This window comes from Ciconia boyciana, chromosome 3 (assembly GCF_034638445.1).
Source record: "Ciconia boyciana chromosome 3, ASM3463844v1, whole genome shotgun sequence".
NCBI classification, from domain to species: domain Eukaryota; kingdom Metazoa; phylum Chordata; class Aves; order Ciconiiformes; family Ciconiidae; genus Ciconia; species Ciconia boyciana.
The window spans coordinates 1,325,615-1,352,087 of record NC_132936.1 but is presented as its reverse complement, the minus strand read 5'-3'; the positions used below and the strand labels follow the sequence as shown (position 1 = coordinate 1,352,087).

General features: G+C 51.8%; 1 protein-coding gene across 1 annotated transcript in view; it reads left to right on the top strand.

Moving 5' to 3' along the window:
* The window catches only part of OTOF (otoferlin), a 112,918-nt gene that overhangs the window by 2,658 nt on the left and 83,787 nt on the right, over positions 1–26,473 (top strand). The window contains exons 2-3 of the mRNA XM_072857688.1: positions 4,535–4,593; positions 16,662–16,750. Of these exons, the coding sequence (XP_072713789.1) occupies positions 4,535–4,593; positions 16,662–16,750 (148 nt within the window). The remainder of the gene's footprint in view (positions 1–4,534; positions 4,594–16,661; positions 16,751–26,473) is intronic.

The following is a 26,473-nucleotide window of genomic DNA, read 5'->3' as shown; positions in this document are numbered from 1 at the left end:
CATTGCATTGCCTTCTGTGAAAGGCTTTCCTGCCTCCGGGGTGTTTCGGGCATGGCCACGCTGCTGTTGTACCAACGAGTGCATAAGCACATCCCGGAGCTGGGGACAGGGTCTGCTCCCCACCGGTCCCACGCTGGAGGTGGCCAAGAAGCGTCCCAGCACTCTGGGCACTCGGCGCATGGATGGGGCAGAGCTCCTCCCGTGTTCAGTGTCTCTGTGGCTCAGGCAATGCTTTGCTGTCCCCTTGCCCCATGAGAATTTGGGAATGATGGGCAGCAGAGCCATGGCATGGTGAGTTCAATGCTGCTGTGAAGCTCCATTACTTGTGTCCTCTTGGCTGCCTCATCCTCGCTGACCAACTCGTGAAATCCCTGGCTGTATTTTTGCTGTGTGATTAAAATGATGGTGTGCCATCCCTTCCCTGATCCCCATCCAGGCTGGCCATGGCTTTTCCCTCCAACCAGACCCCATCCAAACTGCCCCGGGGCTGCCCAGCCCTGGGCTAACCCCTGCCCTGGGACAGGATGGCCGGGATGGGATGGAGCCAGGCACGTTGGCCTGGACCCTCAGTGCCAGACCCAGGGGAACATCGTGGTGTGGGTGGTTGGGTTTTGGTGCCAAGGTCTCTAGAGGGAAGAGTCTCCTGCCTTTTTCCAGTGACTCCAGAGGGTCAGACCCCTTTAGCGTGGAGTGAGGTGACCTCCACCAGCCCGGCATCCCTCAATGCTCCTCACAGCGACTCGCAGGTTGAGTGTTGTGCTGATGCTCCTCAGTACCCTCATTTTCCCAGAGTTACTGGGCATTGCAAGGAGGGATGCTCTTCGCTAGTCGAGCTGCCATCCAGCCTCCTCCCTCTCCTCACCTGCCGGCAGCACAGCCTGGGGGTTCAGGCAGAGCTCCCCAAGTGGGTGTTTGCTCATTCAGCCAAAAACATCTATTATTGCACATAAAAAAGTTAAAGAAAGGGTTCGAGTCCGGGGTGACAGGCTGCCACGTGTGTTTCGGCAGGTGGGCAGTGCTCTTGAAACACTGCTCGACTTCAGCTCAGGTGGGAGATGAATAAATCACAACCCTGATAAAAGCGTTCCTGAGAAAGGGCTGAGACTGACAGCCGTGTGGGATGGCTATGGAATAACGCTGCTCCTCTTCTCCCAGGGATCCCCACACTCCTGGCAGCCCCCGTGAGCTGTAGCTGCGCTATTTGCATTTTGCAAATAGGAGAAACTGAGGCACGGACAGGAACTCCCAGTTCTGGACCCATGGGAGCAGCCAGAGAGAGGTGCCAGGTTATCTGGCTCCTGGTCTGGAGGCGGAGGGGAGAAGTTGGCTCTACCCCACCAGGGTGGCCAAAATCCACACCCACCCCTGAGCCAAGTCCCTGTGATGGGACTTGTCTCCCACCATGGCAGTGGATTTGAGTCACCAAACTCCCAGGGGACTCTCCCAGGCCTTTATGACCCTCCCAGTTGTTCTTGGGAGATTTGGGGGTGGTTTTGAACTTCAGTGACTCACAAGGACATCCCTCCCCAGCAGCCACCCTGTGCATGCCCCAGACTGGCTGAAAAGGGCTCCAAAGCCCCAAATCCATTGCCGTTGCAGCTCTCCACCTCTTTGCTCTGCAGGTGAAACTCAACTATGGGTGAATTTGAGATTTTCTGCAAATATTTGCTCTCCAGGCTGGCTGCAGGGGAAGAACAGAAAAATGGTGAATTTTCTTCCGCCTGCCCATTTTGGGGGTGCCTGCTCCGGTGCCCCAGCGGGGTCTGAGCTGGCACAGGGTCACTTGCCCACAGCAGTTTTCACTCTTAGACCGACCTAATTGCACTTGTGAAGGAGGGAGCTTGCACCCCAGTGCAATTAGAGAGCTCGTCAGCTAATCGATCACAGATGGAGTTGTAAAGAGCTTCTTGGCGAGGCTTCCCCTCTGGATTAGTGTGTGCAAATGAGGGAGATCAATCTTGGATACCCCCTGGAGCACCAACAGGCACCAGTGGATAATGATACCGCTGTAATGAAACATCGCCGTGATGCTTGCTGGATTGGGAGAGGATGGGGCAGGGGAGGTCCCACCGTGTTGGCTTAAGTCATGCTCGTAGGAGAAATATTTCGGGTGGCAGATTGTCCCCCTTGGAGTGTCTTCTCTCAGATACTGCTTCCTAAGTGTATTCACTTACAGCTGATTCAGCCCCTGACCTGTGCACGTCTCCTCAATTAGTTTGGTCCCATATCTCCATCAGCGTGCTCTGCAGCTTCCCCTTAAGCCCACACGCAGGCTGAGATGCTCTGTGCCTCTGGCACATGGTGCCTGTCCCACCACCCAGGAGACTGTGGGGTCCTAGAATCATAGAGTCACAGAACGGTTTGGGTGGGAAGGGACCTTCAAAGGCCATCCAGTCCAACCCCCTGCCACGAGCAGGGACTTCTTCAACCAGAGCAGGTTGCTCAGAGCCCCGGCCAACCTGCCCTGGAATGTTTCCAGGGATGGGGCATCGACCACCTCTCTGGGCAACCTGGGCCAGTGCCTCACCACCCTCAGCGTAAAACATTTCTTCCTTAGATCTAGTCTGAATCTCCCCTCTTTTAGTTTAAAACCATTCCCCCTTGTCCTGTCGCTACAGGCCCTGCTAAAAAGTCTGTCCCCATCTTTCTTACGAGCCCCCTTCAGGTACTGGCAGGCTGCTGTAAGGTCTCCCTGGAGCCTTCTCTTCTCCAGGCTGAACAACCCCAGCTCTCTCAGCCCTTCCTCACAGCAGAGGTGTTCCAGCCCTCTGACCATTTTTGTGGCCCTACTCCTGGTGGCTCCATCCCAGCAGAGGAGTGGTTCCATTCCTGGTCCTGGTTTCCCCTCCGTTGGGTGAGGGGGTCCAGGCTGCATCCCACTGCAGCTCCCATCCCACCCCATGGAAAGCAAGGAGGGAACCGCCACTGGGTCCCCTTGCCCTGGGAGGCAGCCAGTGCGCATGGGGCGAGGGTGGGCAGCCATCCCGTAGCCCATGAGGCTCGTGGGTCTCCTCCACCCTCACCTGGAGTTGGCCGGCATGAGATAAATACAGTGCTCTGCCTATATCCCCGAGAAACTCATGCATCCATGGGTGAAGCGATTCATGGCAGGGAACTGGGAGGGTGGTTTGGGATACAGGATGCACCTTCTGCATTTGATTTACTCAGGTCGGATGCTGCAGACAGCAGAAAGTCTGACAAAATTATTTTCTGGCTCTCCTTGTGTAACAGTTAAATTAGAGAGGGATGGGGCATTCCCTGCCAAGAGCCGTGTCATCAGGATATCTCAGTCTTTGGTAAAATAAAGTAAAAGTTGACCCCGCAGCAGTAAGGGGTACCCCTGGCATCCGCTTTCCCTGACCGCAGGTTGTCTGTGCAATGCTCGGCCCAAACCAGACTCGTGCACAGAGATGTTTTTAATTACCTAGGAGACAGTTTTCCTTTCTGGAAAGGAAAGCCTCAATGTGATTCAGTGATTAAATATTAGCATTTTTATAAGTTTTCCTCCTGCAGTGTTATGAAGTGGATATTAACTGGAAATATTGATTCAGGGGGGTGTAGGGGGGTAAGGTTATCCTACTGAGAGCAGCTGAAAGCATGGGGCAACCTATGAGCTGGGGCTCCTTGGGAAACCCTGATTATTTAAATAACTAATGCACGTGCTTGGCTGCTCTCCTTGGGCTTCCCCTCCATGGCAGCACGTCTGGCCGTCCTCCTCTCCTCTCGTCCCTGCTCCCAGCTGACCGGGGGCTTTCGACGCTCCCCTGCCCGTGCAGGCAGAGCAGCCTGAGCTCCTCATCCTCCCCAGGTCCCTGCCCCGGAGCAGTGCCCGGCGGATCCGGGGGTGCGGCGGTGGAGGGATGCTGCCATCGGCGTGGGGACGTGTGGCTGCGTCCGTGGGGTTGGACTCAAACATGTAGATCCTCTGCTCTGTGCAGGAGCTGGGGTGGTTTTTTTGGGGGCAGCTGGTCCTAAATCTCATCCCTGGGCTTTGAGCACGCTTCTGGGGTGTGTAGACCTGCATCCCAATACCCCAAAGCTTGAGGAGCCCCTGTTCAACCAACGTTGAACCAATTGGTTCAACCAACTTTTTGGTTGAGCCAACGTTCAACCAAAAAAGCCACTGCAAGAAACTCCCGCAATCCCCACCCCCGTGCTGTTTCATCTGCTCTGCAATAGATGGGACAAGACTTGAACACAACAATCAAGCGCAGTCCGGAAAAACCTTCTTAATTAGCTCTTAAAGCAAGTTAATGTGGTGTTTAGTGCTGGTGCGTGGGAGCTGAAGCTGGATTCACGCTCTTGCGTGGGCTGTGTCCCCTCTGCACACGTGCACACGTGTCTGCGGTGTTCTCACACCTTCGGAGATGCATTTCCCCATTCCAGCAATGCCCGCAGACTGTCCTCCATCCAGGCCACCCCTGCAGACCCCAACCCCGAGGTCTCGCTGCTGCCGCAGCCCCCACCCATGTCTCCCACCCCGGCTGCCCCTCACCTCGCTCCAACCAGCCTGTTTTTCCTCTCCCCTCTCCAGGGCTCTCCTTCTACACCCGAGTGCTTGAAAACTGCGAGGACGAGGCCAGGTTTGATGAGGTAAGAGAAGACGTGTTTTCCTCCTGGTCTGCCTCGCACATCTGGTTTGCTTTGCCGTGACTCCCTGTCCAGGTGAATATCCCCCTTCCCCAACTGAAGTGTGTTGGCATCTTCGTTGTCTGCTCCAGGGTTTCTCCTGGCACGTACCAAATGGGTCTCTTGGCTGTGGTCCGGCTGGGGCTGAGGACACGGGGTGTCCCGTGATGTGGGAACAGCCCTACAGCATTTCCCTGTGGGGTGATTAATTAAAAAAAAAAAAATCAAAAATCCATGTTGTTTGCACTGAAGGTTCAGGAAAAATTGCTTGTCTCCACTGGGCAAATCCGGCTGGGCTCTTGGCTCTCCTTTTCCTTGCCTCAGGGGGAAAAACTCCTCCTTGTTTCAAATCCTTGGTGCCTCAGTTGTTGATGCTCAGCCTGCCAGCCTCCCTCACCCCGTCTGCATCCCTCAATTCACGTCGGTAACAAGCCAATTGATCTGCTTTGGGTGCCGATCGGATGATGTATCGGCCTTTAGCGCTCAGCTTTGGGCTTGAAAAGGGAGAGAGACGGAATTGAAACCCAAGTTCTGTGTGGTTTTAAAATACAGCCTTTTCTTGAGCAGTTACCAAGAAAATATTCTGAGATGATTGAAATAAGGTCACCCACACAAGCAGGGAATAGAGGTGCTGTGAAGAAGTCACATTCAAATTGGAAATCTGCTTTCAAAAGAGAATGGATGTTCCCTCTGATTGCTTTGTGTTTCTCGTAGGAGATAACCCGTTCCCAGGGGCTGGAGAATACAAGGGGCTATGAGGAATATTAAGATCTTTAAATTGTTTATCGCTTTCTAAAGCTTTTTCACCTTTAGGAAATAAGGTTTCATCCCGGTTCCAGGCATGGGATGTTTTTGTGGGGTGATAAATCCCGTGGTGTTCCCAGCTTGCGCTGCCAGCACACCCGACTTCTCCCTGCCCTTCTGTGTCCCTGGCACGGGCTCCAGGTTTTAGGGGAAGAGCTTAATCTCAAGCTCCCCCAAACTGCCAGGGAGGATTAAGGGGCAGGGGAAGCCCACGGCTCGGGCAGGGTGGGGTCTGCCACCGGTACCCCCAGTGTTGCACGGGGTCGGTGAGGCACAGCAAGAAGGCGGCTGGAGACGTGGCTCCAACCACGCTCCTACAAAGCCGAGGCAGCCGGGGGAAGCTGCTGGTGTTAATGGGATGCAGATTTCTATAGATCTGCACTCAGCAATTTGTTAGTATAATAACTGATTTGAATAACAACCACGGAGGTGTGCACTGGTGGAGCTGCCTGTGCCTCAAAACTCTTTGTGATTTGAATGAGGAGATCCTTCCCTGCTGGGGCTGAAAGGCTGGAGGGTCCGCTCGCTGTCTCAGGCTTGGTGGGATGCCAGATACCGGCTGCTCCGAGTGCTTGGTGCTGCACAGTGATCTTGGAGCATCCCAGCCAAGCTCTGAGCCTCCTGCGGTCCCAGGCAGCGAGCAGGAAAGGGTGGGTACTGGTGCATGTCAGGAGGACGAGGACTATAGAGCTTAAAGACAGCAGGTATAGGAGAACCTTGAGCCACAGGTGTATATTAGTGTGCATCACATTTTCTTCTAGTACCTCCTACTGCGTCTGTGGGGATGAGCCTCAGGCTGTCCCCATCTCTCTGTTTAGATCACGTTTATTACAGTTCCTGCTGTGAGAGCCTCATGTAAACCTGCTTAAAATCAGCCTGGTAGTAGGTACACAGTGAATGGCAGCAGAGTGAGGCAAGTTGATTTGGAGCAACCCTGCGTGCCTGGACCAAGCTTTGGGCTCTTCTCGTCTCCTTGCGGTGGGTGATAGGCGATGCAGCGGCAGCAGCTAGGCTGTACCCAGCTCCCTGCTCACCCACGCTGCAAATACCCTGATTTTTCTCATCAAGCACTTGGCTCCAGCCAGAGGAAACTCCAGCGTGAATCAGAAGTTGCTTTGCACTGGGGACCAAGGTCAGCAGGGAGCCCTGGCAGAGACAACTCGTGTGTGCAAATGCTGGTTGATCCAGGGCTTGGGACCTGCCAAACATGAGTAATCCCCGTGGTTTTTAAGTTAAACACATTCCTAAGTCTTTCCTGTGCTGGTAGGAGAGTGCTTATGCCCTGAACGACTGCCTTTCTGGAAAGGGAAAGAAAGTCAGGCTTTTATCCCTGGGGTCATGCAAGGTCTCCGCAGCATCTAACAGATGAGCCGGGGTGTGCGTAGCCGCTCCGCGAGGCATCCAGTTACCTGAACGTGTGCTAATGCCAGGTCAGACACAGCTCCTGCTGTAGCACCATGACCCAATATTATCCCACCTGGCCCAAAACATAATAGTTCGATGAGTTCTGATGGCACGTAGTGAAACGATGCAGAAAACATGGAGCCAAGCCTACGTTTCTGGGTTCACCTTTCCAGCTCTGCTGGGGGTTTGCTGGGAACTCAGCCACATCTGCAAGATTAGCCTGAGTGGGCCGTGCCTCCCGTGTGGGTAGAAATGGGGAGGCTGCTGCTTGCCCTTCTCTGTGAATTGCTGAGAGCTCTGTAAGAGCAGTAGGACTGGTGGTGTAGCCCTGCCACACGCTGGGAGGCTGAATGCTGGTCCCTGCTCGTGCACAGCTAGAGATAGCCGCCTTTAGGAGGAACAGGCTGGGCGCTTGCCCAGACGCATCCTCCTTATCACGTGGGGCAGAGCACAAGCCACAGCAAAAGATGGCAGGGGTGCAGTCCTGTTTCCTCTTCCCCTGTTAAATCTCTCCTTATCTCACGCTGCTGAAGGACTCCCTGACGCAATGGTCATGGCCGGGAAACCTGCCATGAGCTAGGGAACGTGTCTTGGGCTGCCTGCGGTAATTAGCTGATGAGGCTGTCCAGGAAAGCAGGTACTTCCCTTCGAGTGCGCACACAAGGCAAGTGATCATGCCATTGATGACGAGCCCAGCTGATGAATTTTATTGAATAAAATGTTATTATTGCATCACTGCAGCACTCAACTATTCCCCAGCTATTCCCCCCGCGTGGGGCTATCCCATGGGGAGCTTTTGCAGGGAGGTGATGGGTGCACGTGGTCTGTAATGCTTGTGCACAAAATTGAGCTCTCTTCTAGATGAGCCCTGATGGCTGGAGCGGTATCGAGGGGTGCCAGCTCTCTTGGGGAGAGATGATTGCTCCATGACCCAGCCTCTACAAATTTTTCCCATTAGCTGCTAGGCAAAGGGGACCACCCTTGATGCCAGTGCACCTCTCTTCTTGTCAGCGCTGAGTAGCTGGATGGTAATTTCGGCGTCTAGGCTGTTAGCGGGGTGGGCTGTCTGGCAGGACGAGGTGAACGAGAGAGGTCCATCGCTCATCGTAGAGGAGACAACAGTTTTGGTGCAGACTGTGGTGCAGGAGGTTCCCAGCACCAGGCTGGGATGCACGGTGGGGCAGGGGTGGTGAAAAACCTGCAGGGAAACCCTGAATGAGAAGCCTCAGGAATGACCCCGTTTCCTCCTGTTTTCCCCTTGAAGTGGGGTAAAATGGTGACCTTTTGTCTGGGGGGTGATTTGGATGTGGGGATGTCTCATCCCCCATGTGGGGAAGGCTTTTGAAGCTGAGCTGGCCGATCTCTCATCTCTGCGAGGGGAGACGAAATGGGGTGAGGATGAGGAGGATGCTCCCTGCCTCGTCTCAGAGCTGGGGACAAGCAGAAAATTCACATTAGGTTCCTGTGAAGCCAGAAGGGTTTTTGACATTGCTAACGAGGACACCAGCCTTCCCTGCCACCGCTTAACATTCATGAGGACCCGCCACCAGGCTGAATTTGGGCTGCCCTAGTGGTTTCCATTTGTTTGGTTTCACTCTATTTCTTTTGCAATTATTTTTATTCATTGCTTAATGAATTATGCAAAGCCTGTGCTTCTCTAGAGCTGCTGGCTCTTCCAGAGGGTAGCTACAGCACTATGGCTGTATTTTACATTATCGGAACGGCTGCCTTGTGTCCTGCCTGCACCCCAAAGGGCTGCTTCTTGCAGGGGCTTGTCCTGCAGCTCTGCCGCAGGCACCCCCAGGAGGGAAGGGAAGGGGACTCCAGTGATGGTGCTGGGCATGGAGAGCTGTGGATGGGTCCTGTGTGGTCTTCCCTGCCTGCGTTCAGTCTCTCCTAAAGGGACCAGGACAGGCTTAGGTGCTGCTGCCAAGAAAGACCCAGAGCTGCAGCCTTGACCCGAACATCTCGAAATGCCCCTGATTAATCGGGCTTGGAGATGACGGGCAGGATGAGCATCCAGCCAGGGCTCCCAGGTGCTGTAGGAGACATGGCTTAAAAACGGGGGACATGGCTTAAAAAGGGGGGACATGGTTTAAAAGGGGTGACATGGTTTAAAAAGGGGGGACATGGTTTAAAAAGGGTGACGTGGCTTAAAAAGGGGGACATGGTTTAAAAGGGGTGACATGGTTTAAAAAGGGTGACATGGCTTAAAAAGGGGGACGGCTTAAAAGGGGGACATGGTTTAAAAAGGGGGACGGCTTAAAAAGGGTGACATGGCTTAAAAAGGGGGACATGGCTTAAAAAGGGGTGACATCGTTTAAAAGGGGTGACATGGCTTAAAAAGGGGGACATGGTTTAAAAGGGGCGACATGGTTTAAAAAGGGGGACATGGCTTAAAAAGGAGTGACATTGTTTAAAAGGGGTGACGTGGCTTAAAAGGGGGAGACATGGTTTAAAAGGGGGGACATGGCTTAAAAAGGGGGGACATGGCTTAAAAAGGGGTGACATCATTTAAAAGGGGTGACGTGGCTTAAAAAGGGGGGACATGGAAAAGGGGGGACATGGTTTAAAAAGGGGTGACGTGGCTTAAAAAGGGGAGACATGGTTTAAAAGGGGGGACATTGTTTTAAAAGGGGGGACATGGTTTAAAAAGGGGTGACGTGGCTTAAAAAGGGGGGACGTGGCTTAGAAAGAGGGGACATGGCTTAAAAAGGGGGGACGTGGCTTAAAAAGTGGGGACATGGCTTGCAAAGATGCCCTTTCCCAGCTCCCTTAAAGCAGTCTCACTGGAAGTGTCTGGCTTCTGCGTTCTGCCAAGGCATTTCTCTGCCTCTGTCTTCCCCCCCGCCACCTTTGTTAATAAAAACAGATAAAATTGACCCAGCAGATATCACTTGCTTAACTTTGCACAGGGCTTTTAAAAAGGCTTTTAACAATAAAACCAGTCAGGAGAATAAACAGGCAGCCAGCCAGGGAAGGAGGAAAGGTAATGAAAGCCGGGAAGCCTTTGGGAGCAGCCCCAGCCCCGAGCAGTGCCGCGGCGGGGGGATGCTCCTGGGCCGGTGCTGCTGGCGTTTCCTAACGGTGCTGGTGGGGACGAGAAGGGACGGTATCCCGCGGCGTTCGGGATGGTGCTGAGCCCCGTGCTGAGAGCTGCTTGCTATCCGCTGCGCTATCGACAGCGGTGCCGGCACTGTGAGACGCTCCTCCAGCTGTGCACCCTCTCCCTTCCTCCCTCTTTCACATCTGGCACGCCGCTGGCCCAGCTCTGATGGGGTGCTGGTGTAGCCGTCCCCCAGGGATGGTTTTCTCCCAGCATGTGTCCTGGAGCATGAGGTGTTGGTGTGGGCAGGGAGCAGGCAGGGAGGGGGTAGCAGGGGCTCCTCCAGCCGTCCCGCTGTAGCACACACCCTTCACAACAGTGCCTGCTACCTCAGGATCTTGTTCTTCACTTTCTGTGGCTCCCTTGAGCATTAAATGCCGCCCGGTTGCCAGTTCTCACCTCTTGATTTGGTGCGTCACGCTTGTCTTTTCTCCCACGACAGCATCCTCCATACCTTTCCCTACAAAAATGTAAAGTAAGAGCAATTTCATAGAATCGTAGAGTCACAGAACGGTTTGGGTGGGAAGGGACCTTCAAAGGCCATCCAGTCCAACCCCCTGCCACGAGCAGGGACATCTTCAACCAGAGCAGGTTGCTCAGAGCCCCGGCCAACCTGCCCTGGAATGTTTCCAGGGATGGGGCATCGACCACCTCTCTGGGCAACCTGGGCCAGTGCCTCACCACCCTCAGCGTAAAACATTTCTTCCTTAGATCTGGTCTGAATCTCCCCTCTTTTCGTTTAAAACCATCACCCCTTGTCCTGTCGCTTCAGGCCCTGCTAAAAATTCTGTCCCTCAATTTCTAGGCAGATCATTGAGAAGGGATAAAACGGGTTTGCGGATTATACTCTTACTTTAATAGTGATGTAGTACTTAGATCATGCCGTGGCTGGAGGGATTCCTGATGGATAAGAGATCACCAGTCCCAGGAGACTGGCTGTGCAGAGCCAGGAGAGTGGGGACACTGCATGGGTCTAATGCCCAGCACGGTGCCACATGAATGAGCCCAACTGCCTGACTTGGAAGGAGATGGAAAACCTCACAGGTGGCAGATTTGGGATAACCCACTGTCCCCACCCGGCAGCACGCAGCGTCTCCCTGAATGTGTCCCTTGGTTAGATGTGAAGTTAGGGTTTATCATCGGTTTGCTTTGTTTCTTAGCTGGCATCCACCGTAGCATTGCAGGGATGTTTTGCAAAATGCTTGGATGTTCATCCCTCTCTGAAAACGGGCTGAAAGGTTGAGTGGAGCTGCTGCTGCTGCCAGGGGAGGAGGGACAGACGGACGTGCTCTCAGGGACCTTCCAGCCTCATTCCCTGGGCTTCTTTGACACCGTGGGCCATCAGACTGCCTAATTGCATTGGACAAATGTAAAGCCTGTAGCTTTCACCCTGCAAGCTAACTCCAGGGCTCGTGCTGAAGCACAGTGGACGTTGCAAGCTTTTCTATTGACACAAGCCACATTTTAGCAGCAGCCTTGCAGCCTGCCCCCGCTCCACCTCCTGCCGCGGGAGCCCTCTGCCATGGTCATGGTCCTGGATAAACACAGTGAAGGGCGGCCATTAAGTGCAGCGCCTTGCAAAGGTCGGACTCTCCCAGGACGGGCTGGGTGTGAGAGGACAGACGGGTCACCTCCATGCACGGCACATCTGGGGAGCGCTTTAGGGGTGGGGGTGCATCACAGTCCCTGGTGCTGCTGGGTGGGAAGCAGCTTGGGAAGGCGGGCAAGGGAGTCACCGCAGATACTGCGGCCCCTGCCACTGAATTACTCCATGGCATGGTTTGCGTTCGCTTCCCAGCCCACATTACATGCCAGACAGTATTTCCCGTCAGCCCAGCACTCTGAATTGATGAGAGCAAGTAGTCCCTCAGGACCTGTTATAAATTAACCGAGGAAACTTCAGCTCCAAAACATTTGCCCTCTTTCATCGCTGACGTGAAGGGCAGCTCCTTGCAAGGGTGTCGAGGGAAGGAAAACCTGCCTGCAAAGAGCAGAGGCCGTGCAAATGCAATGCAGCTCCTGGGTGACCTGAAGCGGCCTCGGTGCCAGCGAGAGCGGCAGGAATTTGCAGTGAGACGATGCCCGCCCTGGCAGAGCCTGCGCTACGTGCTTTTAGCAGGGTACCCATCTCCGGTCTCCTTTCTGGAGGTGCGTAGCCTGGGCTGGTGGCATTGCTTTGCCCCTCCATGTCGCAAAGGGAGCGCTGGCTTCAGGCCAAGGGCAATTCCCTTGGTGCATCTCCGCAGGCAGCAAGGAACAACACCTAAAAACCCAAAGGAAAGACTTCAGGTAGCACCTTAGCTTGGTGGGAGAACGCAGGGCAAAGGCTGGGGAGCTGAAGCCCATAAATTCAAAGCAGAAATATGGTGCAAATGTTTATCGCTGAAGGCAATCAGCTGTGGAAACCACTTATCTGAAAGCGTAATTAAATGCCGTTGCTTGAATTCTGGGATGTCTTTTTTTTCCTTTTTCCCTGTTAAAAATATGTTCTGATTGAGCTACAAGGCGTATCTGTGTTTGATTTAGGAGCCTTTGAGTGAAACACGAAAATCTGTGCACTGGGTTGTTTAAGAGGTCAGGCTGAGCGAATGTAATAATCCTTTCCAGGCTGAAAAGATAATAATAATAAAAAATATCTATCTTACAAGGGAAACCGCATCACCCAGTTCCTTTGAGCTGGTTTTTTTTCTGCTGAGGCTGAGGTGGCCGTAACTCACAGAGATAAGCACAGGGACTTGCATTTTCATTTCGCAGCCGGGCTGACTTGCCACTGTCAGACCTGCACCCACAAGGTGCTAGGCATGGTCTGGGTGCTCCAGATCCACCACCCGCCTCTCCAAAATGCTCCAAATCAAAGGGCAGTCAGAGGAGCTGAGGGCAGCCTCGGGGGAGGCAATGCCCAGGGATTCACTAGTGCACGGGACAGCGTGTTTGTAAAACAAAGATGGGGGGAAAAATAAGTTTGTAAAACTCGTGGCTGGGTGCCACAAGTGGGTTTGAGTGGTTTTCCATGCACTGGGGTAAAACCAGGAGGAGACGGAGGGTGACTGGGCAGACCGGCAGAGCACAGGTCATGGGCTGGGGAACATGGGGCAGAAGTTTGTTCATAGCCTGGGGATCTGGCTGCCCATTCCTGGTCCTCTTAGTGGGGGTTTTTTTGGGGGGGAGGGTGGATTTTGGACAGCTTCCAGAGCAGGGTGCCCTCCTTTAATCTGAGGCATATAGTCATGGCTGGATAGTCTGTGCGGAAAGGATAGAAAGAGTGTGATCCCACCCCGATGGTGAGCCATGGCTCGGTTTGTACCCGGGATGTGCCAGAGTTTCTCCAGTGATGGAGAACTGAGACGAGGGCTGTTGATTTAGGTAGGTAACCTCTAAGCATCTAAGTCAGGCAGAGGAATCCCAACACTGATTCTTAAGCCCCAAACTGAGAGCATCTGCTCTGGATTCTGTCCTAAACGATTTAGCCAAATCCAGGGGATCTGCAGCAGAATTCAGATCTGAGCCCCTTTCCGAAGCCCAGCCACAAGAAACCAGGGACTACACCATGAAGGGATTACTTCTGACGGCAGAAAACGGTACCCCGTATTGCATTCCCCAGGATTTTAGGCAAAACTCCAAGTGCTTTAAGCAGATTGCGTTAGTGGCTCTAGACAGGTGGGTCCCTCTGGACCTGGAGGTGTGCAAGCACGTGTGCAGGAGAAAAGGAGGCTGGAGAACAGGAGGCTGAGGGGAGACCTCATCACTCCCTACAACTGCCTGAGAGGAGGGTGTAGAGAGGTGGGGTCGGTCTCTTCTCCCAGGTAACAAGTGATAGGATGAGAGGAAATGGCCTCAAGTTGCGCCAGGGGAGGTTTAGACTGGATATTAGGAAATTTTACTTCACTGAAAGGGTTGTCCAGCATTGGAAGAGGCTGCCCAGGGCAGTGGTGGAGTCCCCATCCCTGGAGGTATTTAAAAGCCGTGTGGATGAGGTGCTTAGGGACATGGTGTAGTGGTGGTCTTGGTAGTGTTGGGTTTACGGTTGGACTCGATGATCTTAAAGGTCTTTTCCAACCTCTACGATTCTGTGATTCTGTGATTCTGTGTGCAAGGAGTGCTCCCAGCACGATACGGCACGTCGCAGAGCCCAGCAGATGGGCGCGTGCCCCTCCATGCCCCGCATCGCTTGCCGGCCCCCCGGGGTTTGCTGCAGCAGCAACAGATGGGCTGCGGTGTGAACATCCCCGGACAAGCTTCTTGGTGCAGAAAGCTGTCAGCAAGGCTGCTCAGCGGGGATCCTGGAAGCCTTTCTAGGCCACCACACTTGCCAAATTCGTTATTTTGCTGGCTGACAAACCTCTAACCAAGGTGGGGGTGCCTACACATCATTATTTCTGTACCTTATCTTGGTAGCCACAGTTGAGCTCTGGGATCTGCTCATTAGAGAGGACTGAACTGTGGAGCAGGACTTCCCTGTGCTCGGTGCTGTACGTACCCAAAGAGCAAGAGACAGCCTCTGTCCTCCACCCTATAGCCCAAGGATGGGGACCAGAGACTTACCCAAATGATTTTGTGACAGAGGCAGGGATGCCTGCTCATTCCAGTCCCTCCCCCAAATTTGGTCTGTGGGCAAGCAGAGAATGGGATTTCTGAGCAAGAAAAAAACCAACAACTGGCTGTGTCCAGGAACTGAGCTCTGCTGGGGTTTCAGGGGGTGCTTCCAGACTTCTTTAAACTCCCAGTCCATGTCAGATGTGTGTGAGCAGAAAAGAGCCTGTGCCTGGACCGTGGTTTATTCTTCTATGGAGATAGCGGAGGGGTTTGGGTTTGTCTTGTATTGGCCAAGGCTCTGGACAGAGGGATCAAAGCTGAGGGTCTGTTGAGGTGGTGAGGATGGATAGACATCAGGTATCAGGAAGGACCAGGAGGATCCTTTCAGTTCTTAAAGGGGGCTTGTAAGAAAGATTAGGACAGACTTTTTAGCAGGGCCTGTAGTGATAGGACAAGGGGTGATGGTTTCAAACTAAAAGAGGGGAGATTCAGACTAGATCTAAGGAAGAAACTTTTACACTGAGGGTGGTGAGGCACTGGCCCAGGTTGCCCAGAGAGGTGGTCGATGCCCCATCCCTGGAAACATTCCAGGGCAGGTTGGCCGGGGCTCTGAGCAACCTGCTCTGGTTGAAGATGTCCCTGCTCGTGGCAGGGGGTTGGACTGGATGGCCTTTGAAGGTCCCTTCCCACCCAAACCACTCTGTGATTTTGTGATTCTATGATCCAGGCAGAAATCATGTCCCCTGCGCTTGGGCTTTCTGTCTCCATCTCAGAAGCAACCAGAAGTCCTGACCTTGGCAGAGCAGTTTATCCCATAGTAAACTACCACTGCTGTTAAAAGTGAAGAGTTTCCCTTGAGAAGGTGTAAGCTCTGATCTCTTTGGCCATCTCTGGGCAGACCCTGGGAACGCCGCCTTCTGCTGCAAGGCAGGATGGGGAGTCCTCTGCCCAGCTGAAGCTGCAGATAATAGGTGGGACCCATTTAACATCCAGAATATTGTGGGAGGTTGGTGGGCTGCTGCTGTACTCGTGACATGGTGGACTCTGTCCCCTTCACCAGCGTGTCTGAGGGCCATGGTGGAGAGGAGAGGCTGAGGACAGGAGCACAGGGCTGATCAATCTCCACCTGCACGTGTCGAGAAGCCCTGAACAGTCAGGGTATGACAACTTCTCAGGCCAGAGAGGCATGGTGATGGCAGGAGGGAGCAGGCAGCTCATAATTAATTTTGGGATTGCTTGTTGCATTTATTAACCTAGCTTGTACTGGCTAATGGAGCATCAAAGCAGTGGGAAGGAGCGAGCAGAGAGCAGCACACATGCTGTGAGTGGAAGGGATGAGTTACATCCCCACGACGGAGAACCCAAAGTAAATGCGTCTGCAGAATGAGGAGTGAGGCTGGACCATAAGCAAAATGATATCACTATCATGGGGCCATTTCTAGTTTTATATTTCAGGATTTTTTTCATTTGCTTCCTTGACTCACTGCAGAAAACGTAAAAGGGGGAAAAAAATAGCTTAAAAATGAGTGTTGGCATATTTCTGAAAAGTCACTAATTTCTTCCTGTGAAGTTGCTTGATAAGCACTTTCCTTTCAAGACTTTGAATGCGGTCCTGCCGCTCCTGTAAGCGACGAAGGGCTCAACCCCGCTGCCTCCGCATCTGGGGCGTCACGCTCCCATCCCGCGATGCACCGAGAGCAGCTTGGCAATGGGGTGTGCTTGGCTTTGGGAGGTCACAGGAGACCTGTGGCTTGGAAAACTGAAGGCAGCTCAGGTGGTTTAGCCTGGCATGGCTTGGGAAGCAAAAAAACCACAAATGAAAGTGATTTTTATATATATACATACATACATATAGGTATATATACATATGTTTTTATATATATATATGTATAAATGTAAAATGTGTGCATATATAATATATATACATTTATACAATGTGTATTAATATTCATACTATATATAAAAAATATTTGGCACCGAGGCACATTCTTCGTGAGACCCCTGTAAAACAGCCCTGTCTGCCTTTTTGCTGGGAAAAAGTTAGGCTAGTTAGCCTTTTTTCATGGTCATCTGGCTAGTTAGGCTAGTTATCCTTTTTCCATGGTCATCTCAGCTCCATCCCCATCGCCTCTGCAGCAGCTCCCTGAAACAACCCTGACATCTCCCTCCTGTCATTTCTCCGCAGACCTTCCGCTGGCCGGTGGCAAGCAATATCGATGGGAATGAGATCCTGGAGATCCAGGTGTTCAACTACAGCAAAGTCTTCACCAACAGGTGAGAGCGTGGTCTGTCCTGCTCTCCCACCGACCCCCTGGGTCGTCTCTGGTGGGAAGAGGGAGCTCCTGCTCGAGCTGGAGCCACATCCCTGTTTGGTGTGGAGACAGGAGGGTGAGGAAGACGTTGGTGATGTCTCCTGGGAAGGGCAAGGAAGCTCAGATGCAATGGGTACGGCTCGGTGAGTGAGGTTGCTAACCACCAGCAACTAGAGGGTGGTCAGTGCCACGTCTATGCCATGGTCTTCCCAAGGTGCTGCCATTCGGCTCAATACAATTTGCATGTGTTTAAGAGAAACTGAAATTTTTCAGTTAATTATCAAGATGGAAGTTGATACCTAAATGTAGTTCCCCAGCTTTTACAAATCCTGCAAGTGTTTATTTGTCTTATTCTTGTAATTTTTTCTCACATAGATACTATGGTGGTTGCCAGGATTTATGTATTATGTCCAACGCTATGAACAGTTTTTAACGTTTCTAAGTTTTGCCCCCACATTAATAATGAACACGAGAGAAGGAAAGTTTGCCTGTCCCTTCTGTCAGCTTTGGTGTATTTATTTCATACATTTCTCCATGCTGTCATTGTAAAAATACGGGAGCATTTCAAAAAAATGTGAGTGGCATACCTGCATTGTCCTACACATTTGCACTGACGTGAAAGAGGGGAAAGGAAAAGGAGAGCCAAGGAAGGGCTCTTGCTTGTGGTTGGACGTTGCACTAACATTTTTGCACTGAAATCCAGTGTCTTCCCCAGCTGGAGCTCAGCAGAGTCTCCTGAACATCTCCCAGGCACACGTTCATGGAAAAGCTTGCTTCAGAGCCACAAAAACGAGGAGACAGACAGATGGCATGCAGGGCAGGCATGCTAAATATACATGATTTAAAAAAAAAAAAAAAGGCCACAAAAAAACCTGCAAACGAACCAAAAAACCCGAACAACAAACTGAGAAATGTCTGCCTTTGTCTTGCTTTTAAGTAGGAGCTTGAGTAACAAGGAGAGTTGAAAAAACTTGTTTTATTCAGTTGCTGTCTGGGAGAAAGGCAAGGAGCCCGCAGAGGGTCCCAGCCCAGGTGGATGAGTGGGGTGGGGAACGGATGGCAGATACAGGCAGAAGAGTGGTCCAGGGCTTGTGGGGAGATCTCAGCTCTGCCACAGGAGCCATAAATAGTACAAGTCTGTTTGAGTTGTGTTCAGAACACCTCCTATAGGCACCTTCATGGAGATAGTGCAGTTGTGGTGGTCACTAAGTTCATGAGTGATGGGCACGTGGAATAGGAGATCTGAATCGTTTCTGCAGCCCTGAACTGTCCCAGGGTCCATGAGAAGGGACTCCTTAGGGGCTGTGGGCAGCAGACAGGCAATGGGAGCCCGAGATGGACAGATGCAGACCTGGAGATCTACCTCCTTCTCCAGCCAGCATCAGCTCCAGCCTCTGGAACCTGCTCTTCATGTTGCATCCATGACAGCAGTGTTTGTTCTTGGACTGGATGCTCCTTCAATGCCTTCCTTCACTTTCTACTCCTCTGGTGTGAGCAAGCAGCCTGGATACTGCCATGCATTTGCACAGGCTTAGTGCAGCCAGCAGCTGGACGACATGAAGGGACAGAGCATCCCTCCATCCATGATGACTTGGAGCTTCATATCTTCATTACCCAGCAGAAGGGAATGAAAACACACCAACTGAATCCGCTGCTTTTGCCCTAACAAACTGCATGGCAGGATGTACCCAATTTACCTCCTGGACAGCAATTCTGCATGCGGTGCACACAAAGAAGCAATCCCTTCTCTCTCTATCTGTCTTAAAAACTGGGAAAAAAAAAATCCACTTGAAAGATGCAATAAAAAGCACAACGTGGTGTTTCTGTGTCTGGAAATGAAGAACCATCATTGTTCCTCCATGGAATTGGGAACTGGAGCGGCCAGGGCATATCAGCAGGTTGCGCTGATTAGAGGCTGAGAAAGTCATCACTCGGGTAATTCCTTCCACTTTCAACGTGACCAAAGTCTCTTAGAAATTTCCAAATACTCAACACAAAGTAAAATATCCAGCTAGTTCAGCCAAATTGCTTGAAGTGCCTTTTTTCCATTGGTGAGCTGTACATGCAAAGAGGTTGGCTGTATCAGCTAGCCAAGAGCTACTTCTGCTTCCAGGATGACCTTCTCTTTTATCATTTTCATCACTTTGGATGTTTTCCTCAGCTTGTCTTTGACTCGTGAGGGCCTGGGCTGGCTCAGAGGAGCACACACTGATCAGCCTTACCACTGAGCAGCAATTGCTGATGCTGCAGGGAAGCAGGCTGCAGCTCTGTCCCAGCGTCCTGGCTGGGCTCGCGCTGCCCAAGATGAAGCCTGCATCTCTTTATCTTCCGCTGCGATCTCAGCTAGCTCAACTGATGCTTGCATGCTGCAACCCCGTCTTCAACATGAACTGAGCCGTGCCGTTAACTTTATTCCTCACCATTAAGGGATGGCCAGATCTGCAGGGAGCAGGAATCTGGTTCCAATGCCCCATGAGAATTGTCTTCTTCCACCAATTTAGACCCCCTTGGTACAAAGAAACCTCCACATGCTGTGGTTCTTGTCCCAGGGACCCAGGAGTCTGAGCTGAGGCAGCTGGGCTCCCCCATCGTGGTGTCTACAGCAGGTGAAACCAGGAGCATCTCTGCCCATTGCTGGGCAGGTATTTTCTGCCCTCGAAAGCTCTTGCACATTTGCAGTCAAATCACCTCTCAGTCTTGTTTTTGAGAAGGCCGGTCTTGGCACCTCTCATTGCGCAGTGGTTGTTACCATCTCACATCATCTTTGCAGCTCTTCATCCCACTAATGTCCAACTTTCAGCATCCTCCCTCTAATGTAGAGGCAGAGGCTGGATGCATCTACTTCTGCCCAGCATCTCCCCAGCCCTGCAGACTGAGAACGAAACACATCTCTCTTCTCCCCCATCCCTCCTCTGTTCGTGCAGTTATGGATTAATTGGTTGTTTATTCACCATGCTGAGCTGCTGGTGCACCGCACTGCCCGGAGATGTTGCATTCATGGAAGTGGGGTCCACTTTCTCCCAGCCTGAGGTGCAGATGCTGCTTCTTGGAAGTGTTTTTGGCACACGAGTGCCCTGTTTGTTTGGCTCAGGCACATCCCAAGGTCCCGGCTGCTCTGCGTGGCTGCCTCCACTCTCTCCTGGTTGACTGCTCTGTCAGTCTTCACATCATTTGAAAATTTGATTGTAAGTTATTTTTACATCCCAGTCACTGATGTAGTAGTCATGGGCTTAATAGCAAAATTGCGCCGGAGCACTGTCATTCAAAGATGATTCTCAGCTGATGTCCTATTTTTAGACTTCCTCCATTAATCTGCTCCTGTGAGTGTGTAGCACTGATAGCAGGCAGCGTTAAACCAAACATTTTGTAAGAACCTGCTCCTTTCCTGCAGTTACCAAACAAACCGACTCCAAAGAAGCAAACCAAGCTTGTTTTGACAGGCTCTATCTCCTCATAAACCTACCTTGAATGTCATTGATTACACTCCCGTTTTTAATTGCTTATTCATTGAATCCTGTACAAGCTTTCCTATTCTTTTCCTAGGGTGGCTGCCAGGTTAGCCCAGCTCTCCCCATTCACCCTGTATGAACTCTTTGCTGTGCTGGCATAGCTGTATTATTCCAACTTCATTAAAAATTGATATCAGTGGATCAGAAGATGCTGGTTCTTTTGTGATGGTTACCCACAAACTACCCCTGGCCTGCAACAACCGACAGAAATATTTATCCAGCATATTCGCCTACTTTGCATCGTTACGGGCTGGAACAGGAGCTGCTGCTCCTGTTTCTGGGATGCATTTGCCTTGATATCATAGAATCATAGAATCATAGAACGGTTTGGGTGGGAAGGGACCTTCAAAGGCCATCCAGTCCAACCCCCTGCCACGAGCAGGGACTTCTTCAACCAGAGCAGGTTGCTCAGAGCCCCGGCCAACCTGACCTGGAATGTTTCCAGGGATGGGGCATCGACCACCTCTCTGGGCAACCTGGGCCAGTGCCTCACTACCCTCAGCGTAAAAGTTTCTTCCTTAGATCTAGTCTGAATCTCCCCTCTTTTAGTTTAAAACCATCACCCCTTGTCCTGTTGCTACAGGCCCTGATAAAAAGTCTGTTCCCATCTTTCTTATAAGCCCCCTTTAATTCCTGAAATGCAGAGCTTGTCCTCCCCAGCAGCCGGACCCTGGTTAGAGTCTCCTCTCACCCCGCGGTGGGTCGACCAGCCCTGCTTCAGAGCAGCATCGGATCAGCTGCCCGGGACAGTGGTGGAGTGTTCAGCACAGCGGTGGAGTATCCAGCACCTCCCTGCAGAGGTTTTCCAGAGTTTAATTACCTGTTCTGTCTCTCTCTACTCAATTAAAAAGCCCTTCAGGTTAGAAACAGTTTCCTCATGCTGGCATTTACAGACAGTGGTAAAATGAACCCCAAAGCATGTCTGTGGCAGTGTGCATTCGGTCTGTCCCTCAGCAATTAAGAGAGACCCAGCACAACGTGCTCTCCTTGCTGCCCATCTTTGCTTTGGGCCACCGGAACAGCTCATCCCTGCAGCCCAGCCCAGGAAAGGAGCCGGGATCAGAGAGCCCCTTCAGCAAACACAAAACAAGACATCTCCCCTGCCTTTCCCTTGACAGTATCCCAAAAGGGGCTTCATCTCCTCTCACTGCATTGTAGGTGTCCATGGGGAGTTAGGGCTCAGCTGAGGTGCCCACACAGATCCCCCGTGCCCTTTGAGTATCCAGCTTCTGGAAGGACCCATGTCTCCTCAGATCCAAAGTTGTATCTGCCAGCCCGGCGTTTGTCTCAGACATCCCAGGACATCTGCGTGGGGACAGGTACTTATGTTTAGGTGATGGAGCTCAACCCCCAATGGCTGGAGAGGGGTCTGGGAGAACCAGGAGCAGCAAAGCATGCCCTGCCCCAGGGCGACGTGCTTTGGGGACAAGGAACTGAGAACTGGCTGTGGCTGAAAGATGGGCTGAAAAGGCTGAAGTTCTCTGAAGCAGAAGACAGCCAGGAACCCAAAAGAGGCAATGACAGGAGAGCCTTAGTCCAACCCTACAAGCTGCCTACTGATGGAGGAAGACGGAGGTCTGACATTTCAGACCTGAGCATCCGTGGCAGGAATCAACCTGCAGAATAGACTACTCCAAGTCATAAATATAAAGGGATTATCCAGGGACTTCTCTTCAGACTCACAGCGTTTCTCCTGCTGGTTAAGAAATGTCTACACCGGGATATTAGTGCCAAGGCCCAACCAATGAACCTGGCCCCATCCCACCCCGGGCAGCTGGTGCTGAGCACCTCCCTCAAGGGGATGCAGGGAATCTGTGCTACAAAAAAAAATTAAAGCTCGGGGTCACAAGCCAGTGCTGTAACTACAGCCCGTCCTTCTTGCACAGAAATGAGTTGGAGGAGGAGGACAGACAGGCATAAATCTTGGACAGGAGGGAGAGGAGTGGGGAGAAGCAGAGCCCTGGCACTGGGGTTTGGAAAAGTGAGCCGTGGTCTCTGTGAATAATTCACACGCAGCTGATTACCGCTATTTATCAAAGCCCCAGATAAAGGCATGACACCCGATGCAGGTCCACCCTGAATAATGGAGGGGGCCGGTGCCGAGAGGTGGCTGCGTGGCTCATTGAGTTGCTTTTGTTTCCTGCCTCAGTGGCCATCAGCATGCAGCTCATTAGCAGGTAAGATAATCCTTTCCTGGCCTGGCCAGGTGCCTCAGCCTCCTTACAGCAGCTGGTTGTATTCTGGCTCCTCGGAGGGGATGTGGACTCCGGTGGGTCTCGGCTCTGGGACAGTGGCTGTGCCCAAAGAGAGGGGCAGAGCATGGAGGTGGAGAGATAGTTCACGAGGACAGCTCAAATGGGCCAGACCAGCGGTGCCACCAGCCCAGAAACCTGTCTCCAGCCCCTGACCAGGTAGGGCATCCCCAGGCTGGGAAACTCTCCTCTCCAGCCAAGACCCATCCAAACCACCCCAGGGATGCCCTGTCCCAGTGTTGGTGGATGAGGGGCAGTTCCACAACCTGCCTGTGGTTAATTTACTAGCGTAGATGCAGACTGAAAATGCTCCACACAAGAGAAGGACCAATAATCATGGGTCCTACACACCTGTCCTGCAGATATGGGATGCTTCATCTGATGCCACGTATCCCATCCTGGAAAGCAGGTGGTGAAACCAAATAACTGCTGCATGGTGGGGTGACCTGGGTAGAAACTGAGTTCCTGCTGGAACTTGGTTCATCTTTGTCCTTTCTCTTCTGGTCCCCTGGGGAGACCTACAAAATACCTTCAAGATGGGTGAAAATTCGTAGCATGTGGTCCCACAGTGAAGGGCCCTGGGAGACGGGTGCGTGATGTGAGGTCCCAGATGTGGATTTGAGTGTGTCTGAGCAGGAGAAGACACTGTGAGTGATGCGGGGTGGAGGACCATATGCACAAGAGAAGCAGAGATGCAAGAAGCAAGTGGAGGCAGCAACCAGGGCAGCACACTGTGCTGCTGAGACGTCAGAGAGGATGGCTATGTGGTCCAGTGGCCACAGAGCATCATCCCTGCGGCAGGAGGTCTGGTCCCTGCTGCTGCTCCCATTCCTGACCTGCTGGGACAGCCTGGACAAGCCTCTTCTGGGCCACGTGTTTTCCTTGTGCATAAAACAAGGACAATACCAGTCAATAACCACATCCCTTAAAGATGAGGAAGGCTGCACAAAAACTAAGAGCTTTTGCTTCGAGGTGGTTTGTGTTCCTCTATGTCACTGTTTTCCTCTCCGGGGCGAGAAGCAGTAACTGGATCTGGCCAAAGGCCGAAAGCCACGTTACAAACCCGTCAGCTCCCCACCGGCCTGACGGGCGATGCAGGGGTGGGGGCACAGATAACATCCCCCTGCAGAAAACCGATACCCTTCGAGAAGAGGCGGGAGCTGGCTCTCCTTACCTGACAGAGAGACAAAGAGACTAATACCAAAGGCTTTTAATCCAGCACTGTGCTCTCCGGGATAAAAATAGAGCTTTGTTTTGTCCTTTGTACTCCGGCTTCTCCAGCAATTAAGATCTTTGCAGAATTCAAGTCTTTTGTATGCAACTGCCTCCAACTTGCAGGAACCAGAGCGCTCACTATTTCATCCGCAGAAAACAATCTGCTGCAGAATCACTGTAGAAAGCGTATAATGGAAAAAATTCTTAACTCTGGTGCAGTAGGTTTTCCTTCTTGTCTGAGTGCCCTCCCCACGCAGAGCAGCACTCAGACTCTGGGCAGGTAGGGAGTTGCAAGAGCTGCGTTTTGCAAACCAGAACGTCCCATGGTTTCCTTGAGACGGTGCTTGGACCGCAGCTGGGCAAGCCCTTCCGCTGCCCAGCTTGCTTAAACATCGCCGAGGTCTGAGCTGCAGCCCTTGGAACATCGCCAGTGATGCAGGAGATTCAGTTGTCCCCAGTTTCTTCCCTCTCAGTGTGGAAGATCCCAGGGATACCCTGAGGTTGCACCCAGGTGTCTGTATCTGACTCACCAGACCACTGGATGAGTGATGCCTCCGGTGCACACGTCAAGATGTTGTTTTTGTCTAGAGAATTGCTAAAAGGCAGAAAACAATTAAATCTCTTTGAATGCAACTAAATATGCTTGTAACCCAGACAGAATGTTTACATTAGATCGCGACACGCCGGCCTCATGCTTGGTTTGCCTTTGGCTTGGTCCAAAACAACTTTTTAGAGGCCCTTCCTAATTTCACCAGTAAGACAAAAAAAATCATATGGGAAGATCTTATGGGATTTGGGGGCCACCTGCACAACTTAGGGTCTATGTTTGTCATTTTCATATGTGATTCAGATCCCCAGATCCCCTCCCCTTATGTGAAGTCCAGACCAGGTAGGTCTCTTGGAGGGAATCTTACGCCTGTCTTAGTACTTGGGAGCAATCCAGTAACCTTGCTTATCCAAACTTCATTAAAACAAGTTTTTCCACTAATCCTTTCAGCACTGGAAACACAGAAAGTTGCTTTCCAATGCTGTTATAGGCTGTCTTTGCAACAAGCTGTTGGTTGTAAGAGTCCTTTGATTTTGTCTTATTAACTGTGCAGGAGCACAAAGGATCCAACACAACAGACAAAAGTTCTGGAACAGCTTTTATATGCGGAACTATAAATTAAATTAGTCCTCTTCAATTCAAAAGAGGGTGTAATGAATAGCCACAAGGTTAAACTGGAGAGGAAGCAGTTATTCATCATCTGTTTCAATAGAAAAACTTGGAAGACATGAAAACGAAGATAGCAGGAGCAGGCTGAAGATGAAGTGGGTCTTCAGATGATGCTGGGTGGGCTGTGGAGAGCCCCGCCATGAGATCTGGTGGATACTGGAAGGTTACAGGTTCAAAACTGAATTTGACATCTTCATGGAAGAAAAATCTGCATGAGTTTATTGAACACAAAGATATCTCCTCTGGCCCCCGGAGTCCTAAGCTGGACATCTTACACAGGCCAGAAGACTCATACTTGGGAGGAAAAGATCTGATGAGCTGTGGTCCTTCCTGATGTAGCTGGGTGATCATTACTAATGGATTTGTCCTCCCGAGAGCCCAGACTCCCCCATCCTCCTGATCCATGGGCTGCACTCTTTCTTTTCATGTTTTTTCTTAAACTAACAGTTTCTTTCTTCTCCGTTTCCCATTGCACTTCTTGAGCTGTGGGATTATTCCCCTCAGAAGAAGGTCCTAGTCCAACTTCTTTTCCAGTTGATGCAAAATGGGTATGGTGGGGATCAGTCCAGCAAGCAGGGTCTCCTCTCACATACCCCTCTGCAAAGTAGGGTGGGTGGCAAGTGCTCCAGAGCCTGAGGTTCATAAAGCCCAGCTTATCTTCCCAACCCGTAGGGCTGGTGTCTGTGGTACACCTACAGCTGCCTGGTCCACAAGCAGATGTACGTGAAACCTTTCTCCTGGACGAAGCCCCTTGCAACGGGGTGGCTGCAGCAAGCAAGTCTGAAGTCTCATTAAGCCTTTCTAGCATCAGCTTCCGTAGAAGGTAAAAGACAGATGGACAGGGTGTGCTTGGTCCAGGGGCAGGAACCTGGAAAGGTAGAAATTTCCATACCATGTCAGAGATGCGAGCTAATCAGCCGAGATGTCTATGGAGATATCAGCTCAGCCTTTCTGCAAGCGATAGCATGTCATACAAGTTGTCCAGTTTTGCAGGCAAGGCTGGCACATGAAAAAAGAGCTGAAATGCTGAGCCCTGTGGAGGAGGGAAGCCACAGAGAGAGAGATGAGTGGAGTCCAGACTTCTCAGGGGGTGCAAATCGTCTTGGCTCGCCAAGAGCCAGAATAAAGCGTTCAGGGGAGAAGGCAGCTGGAAGGGCTGGCTCAGCTCAAGTTGGACGTGGCCAGCAAGTGATGTGGCTTGTGTAGTGCAGGCTGTGCAGAGGAAGAGTTTTGAGCCCTTTCCTTCATTTTTTATTACCGCCTGAGGCAGGCTGGATGTTTGGCTCCTAAGGGAAATGATACTTTGCTTTCAAACTGTTTTCTTTTCGTAACGCTAGAAATTCAGATCCTCTGCCTGGAGGTCTGGAGGAGTTTGTGTTTGGGTGCTTGTGTTTGTGTTTGGGAGCTTGTGTTTGGGTCTGGAGGAGTTTGTGTTTGGGTGGAGACCTTACTTCTCTGGACTGATCCCCACCAAACTCATCTTGCCTCACTGG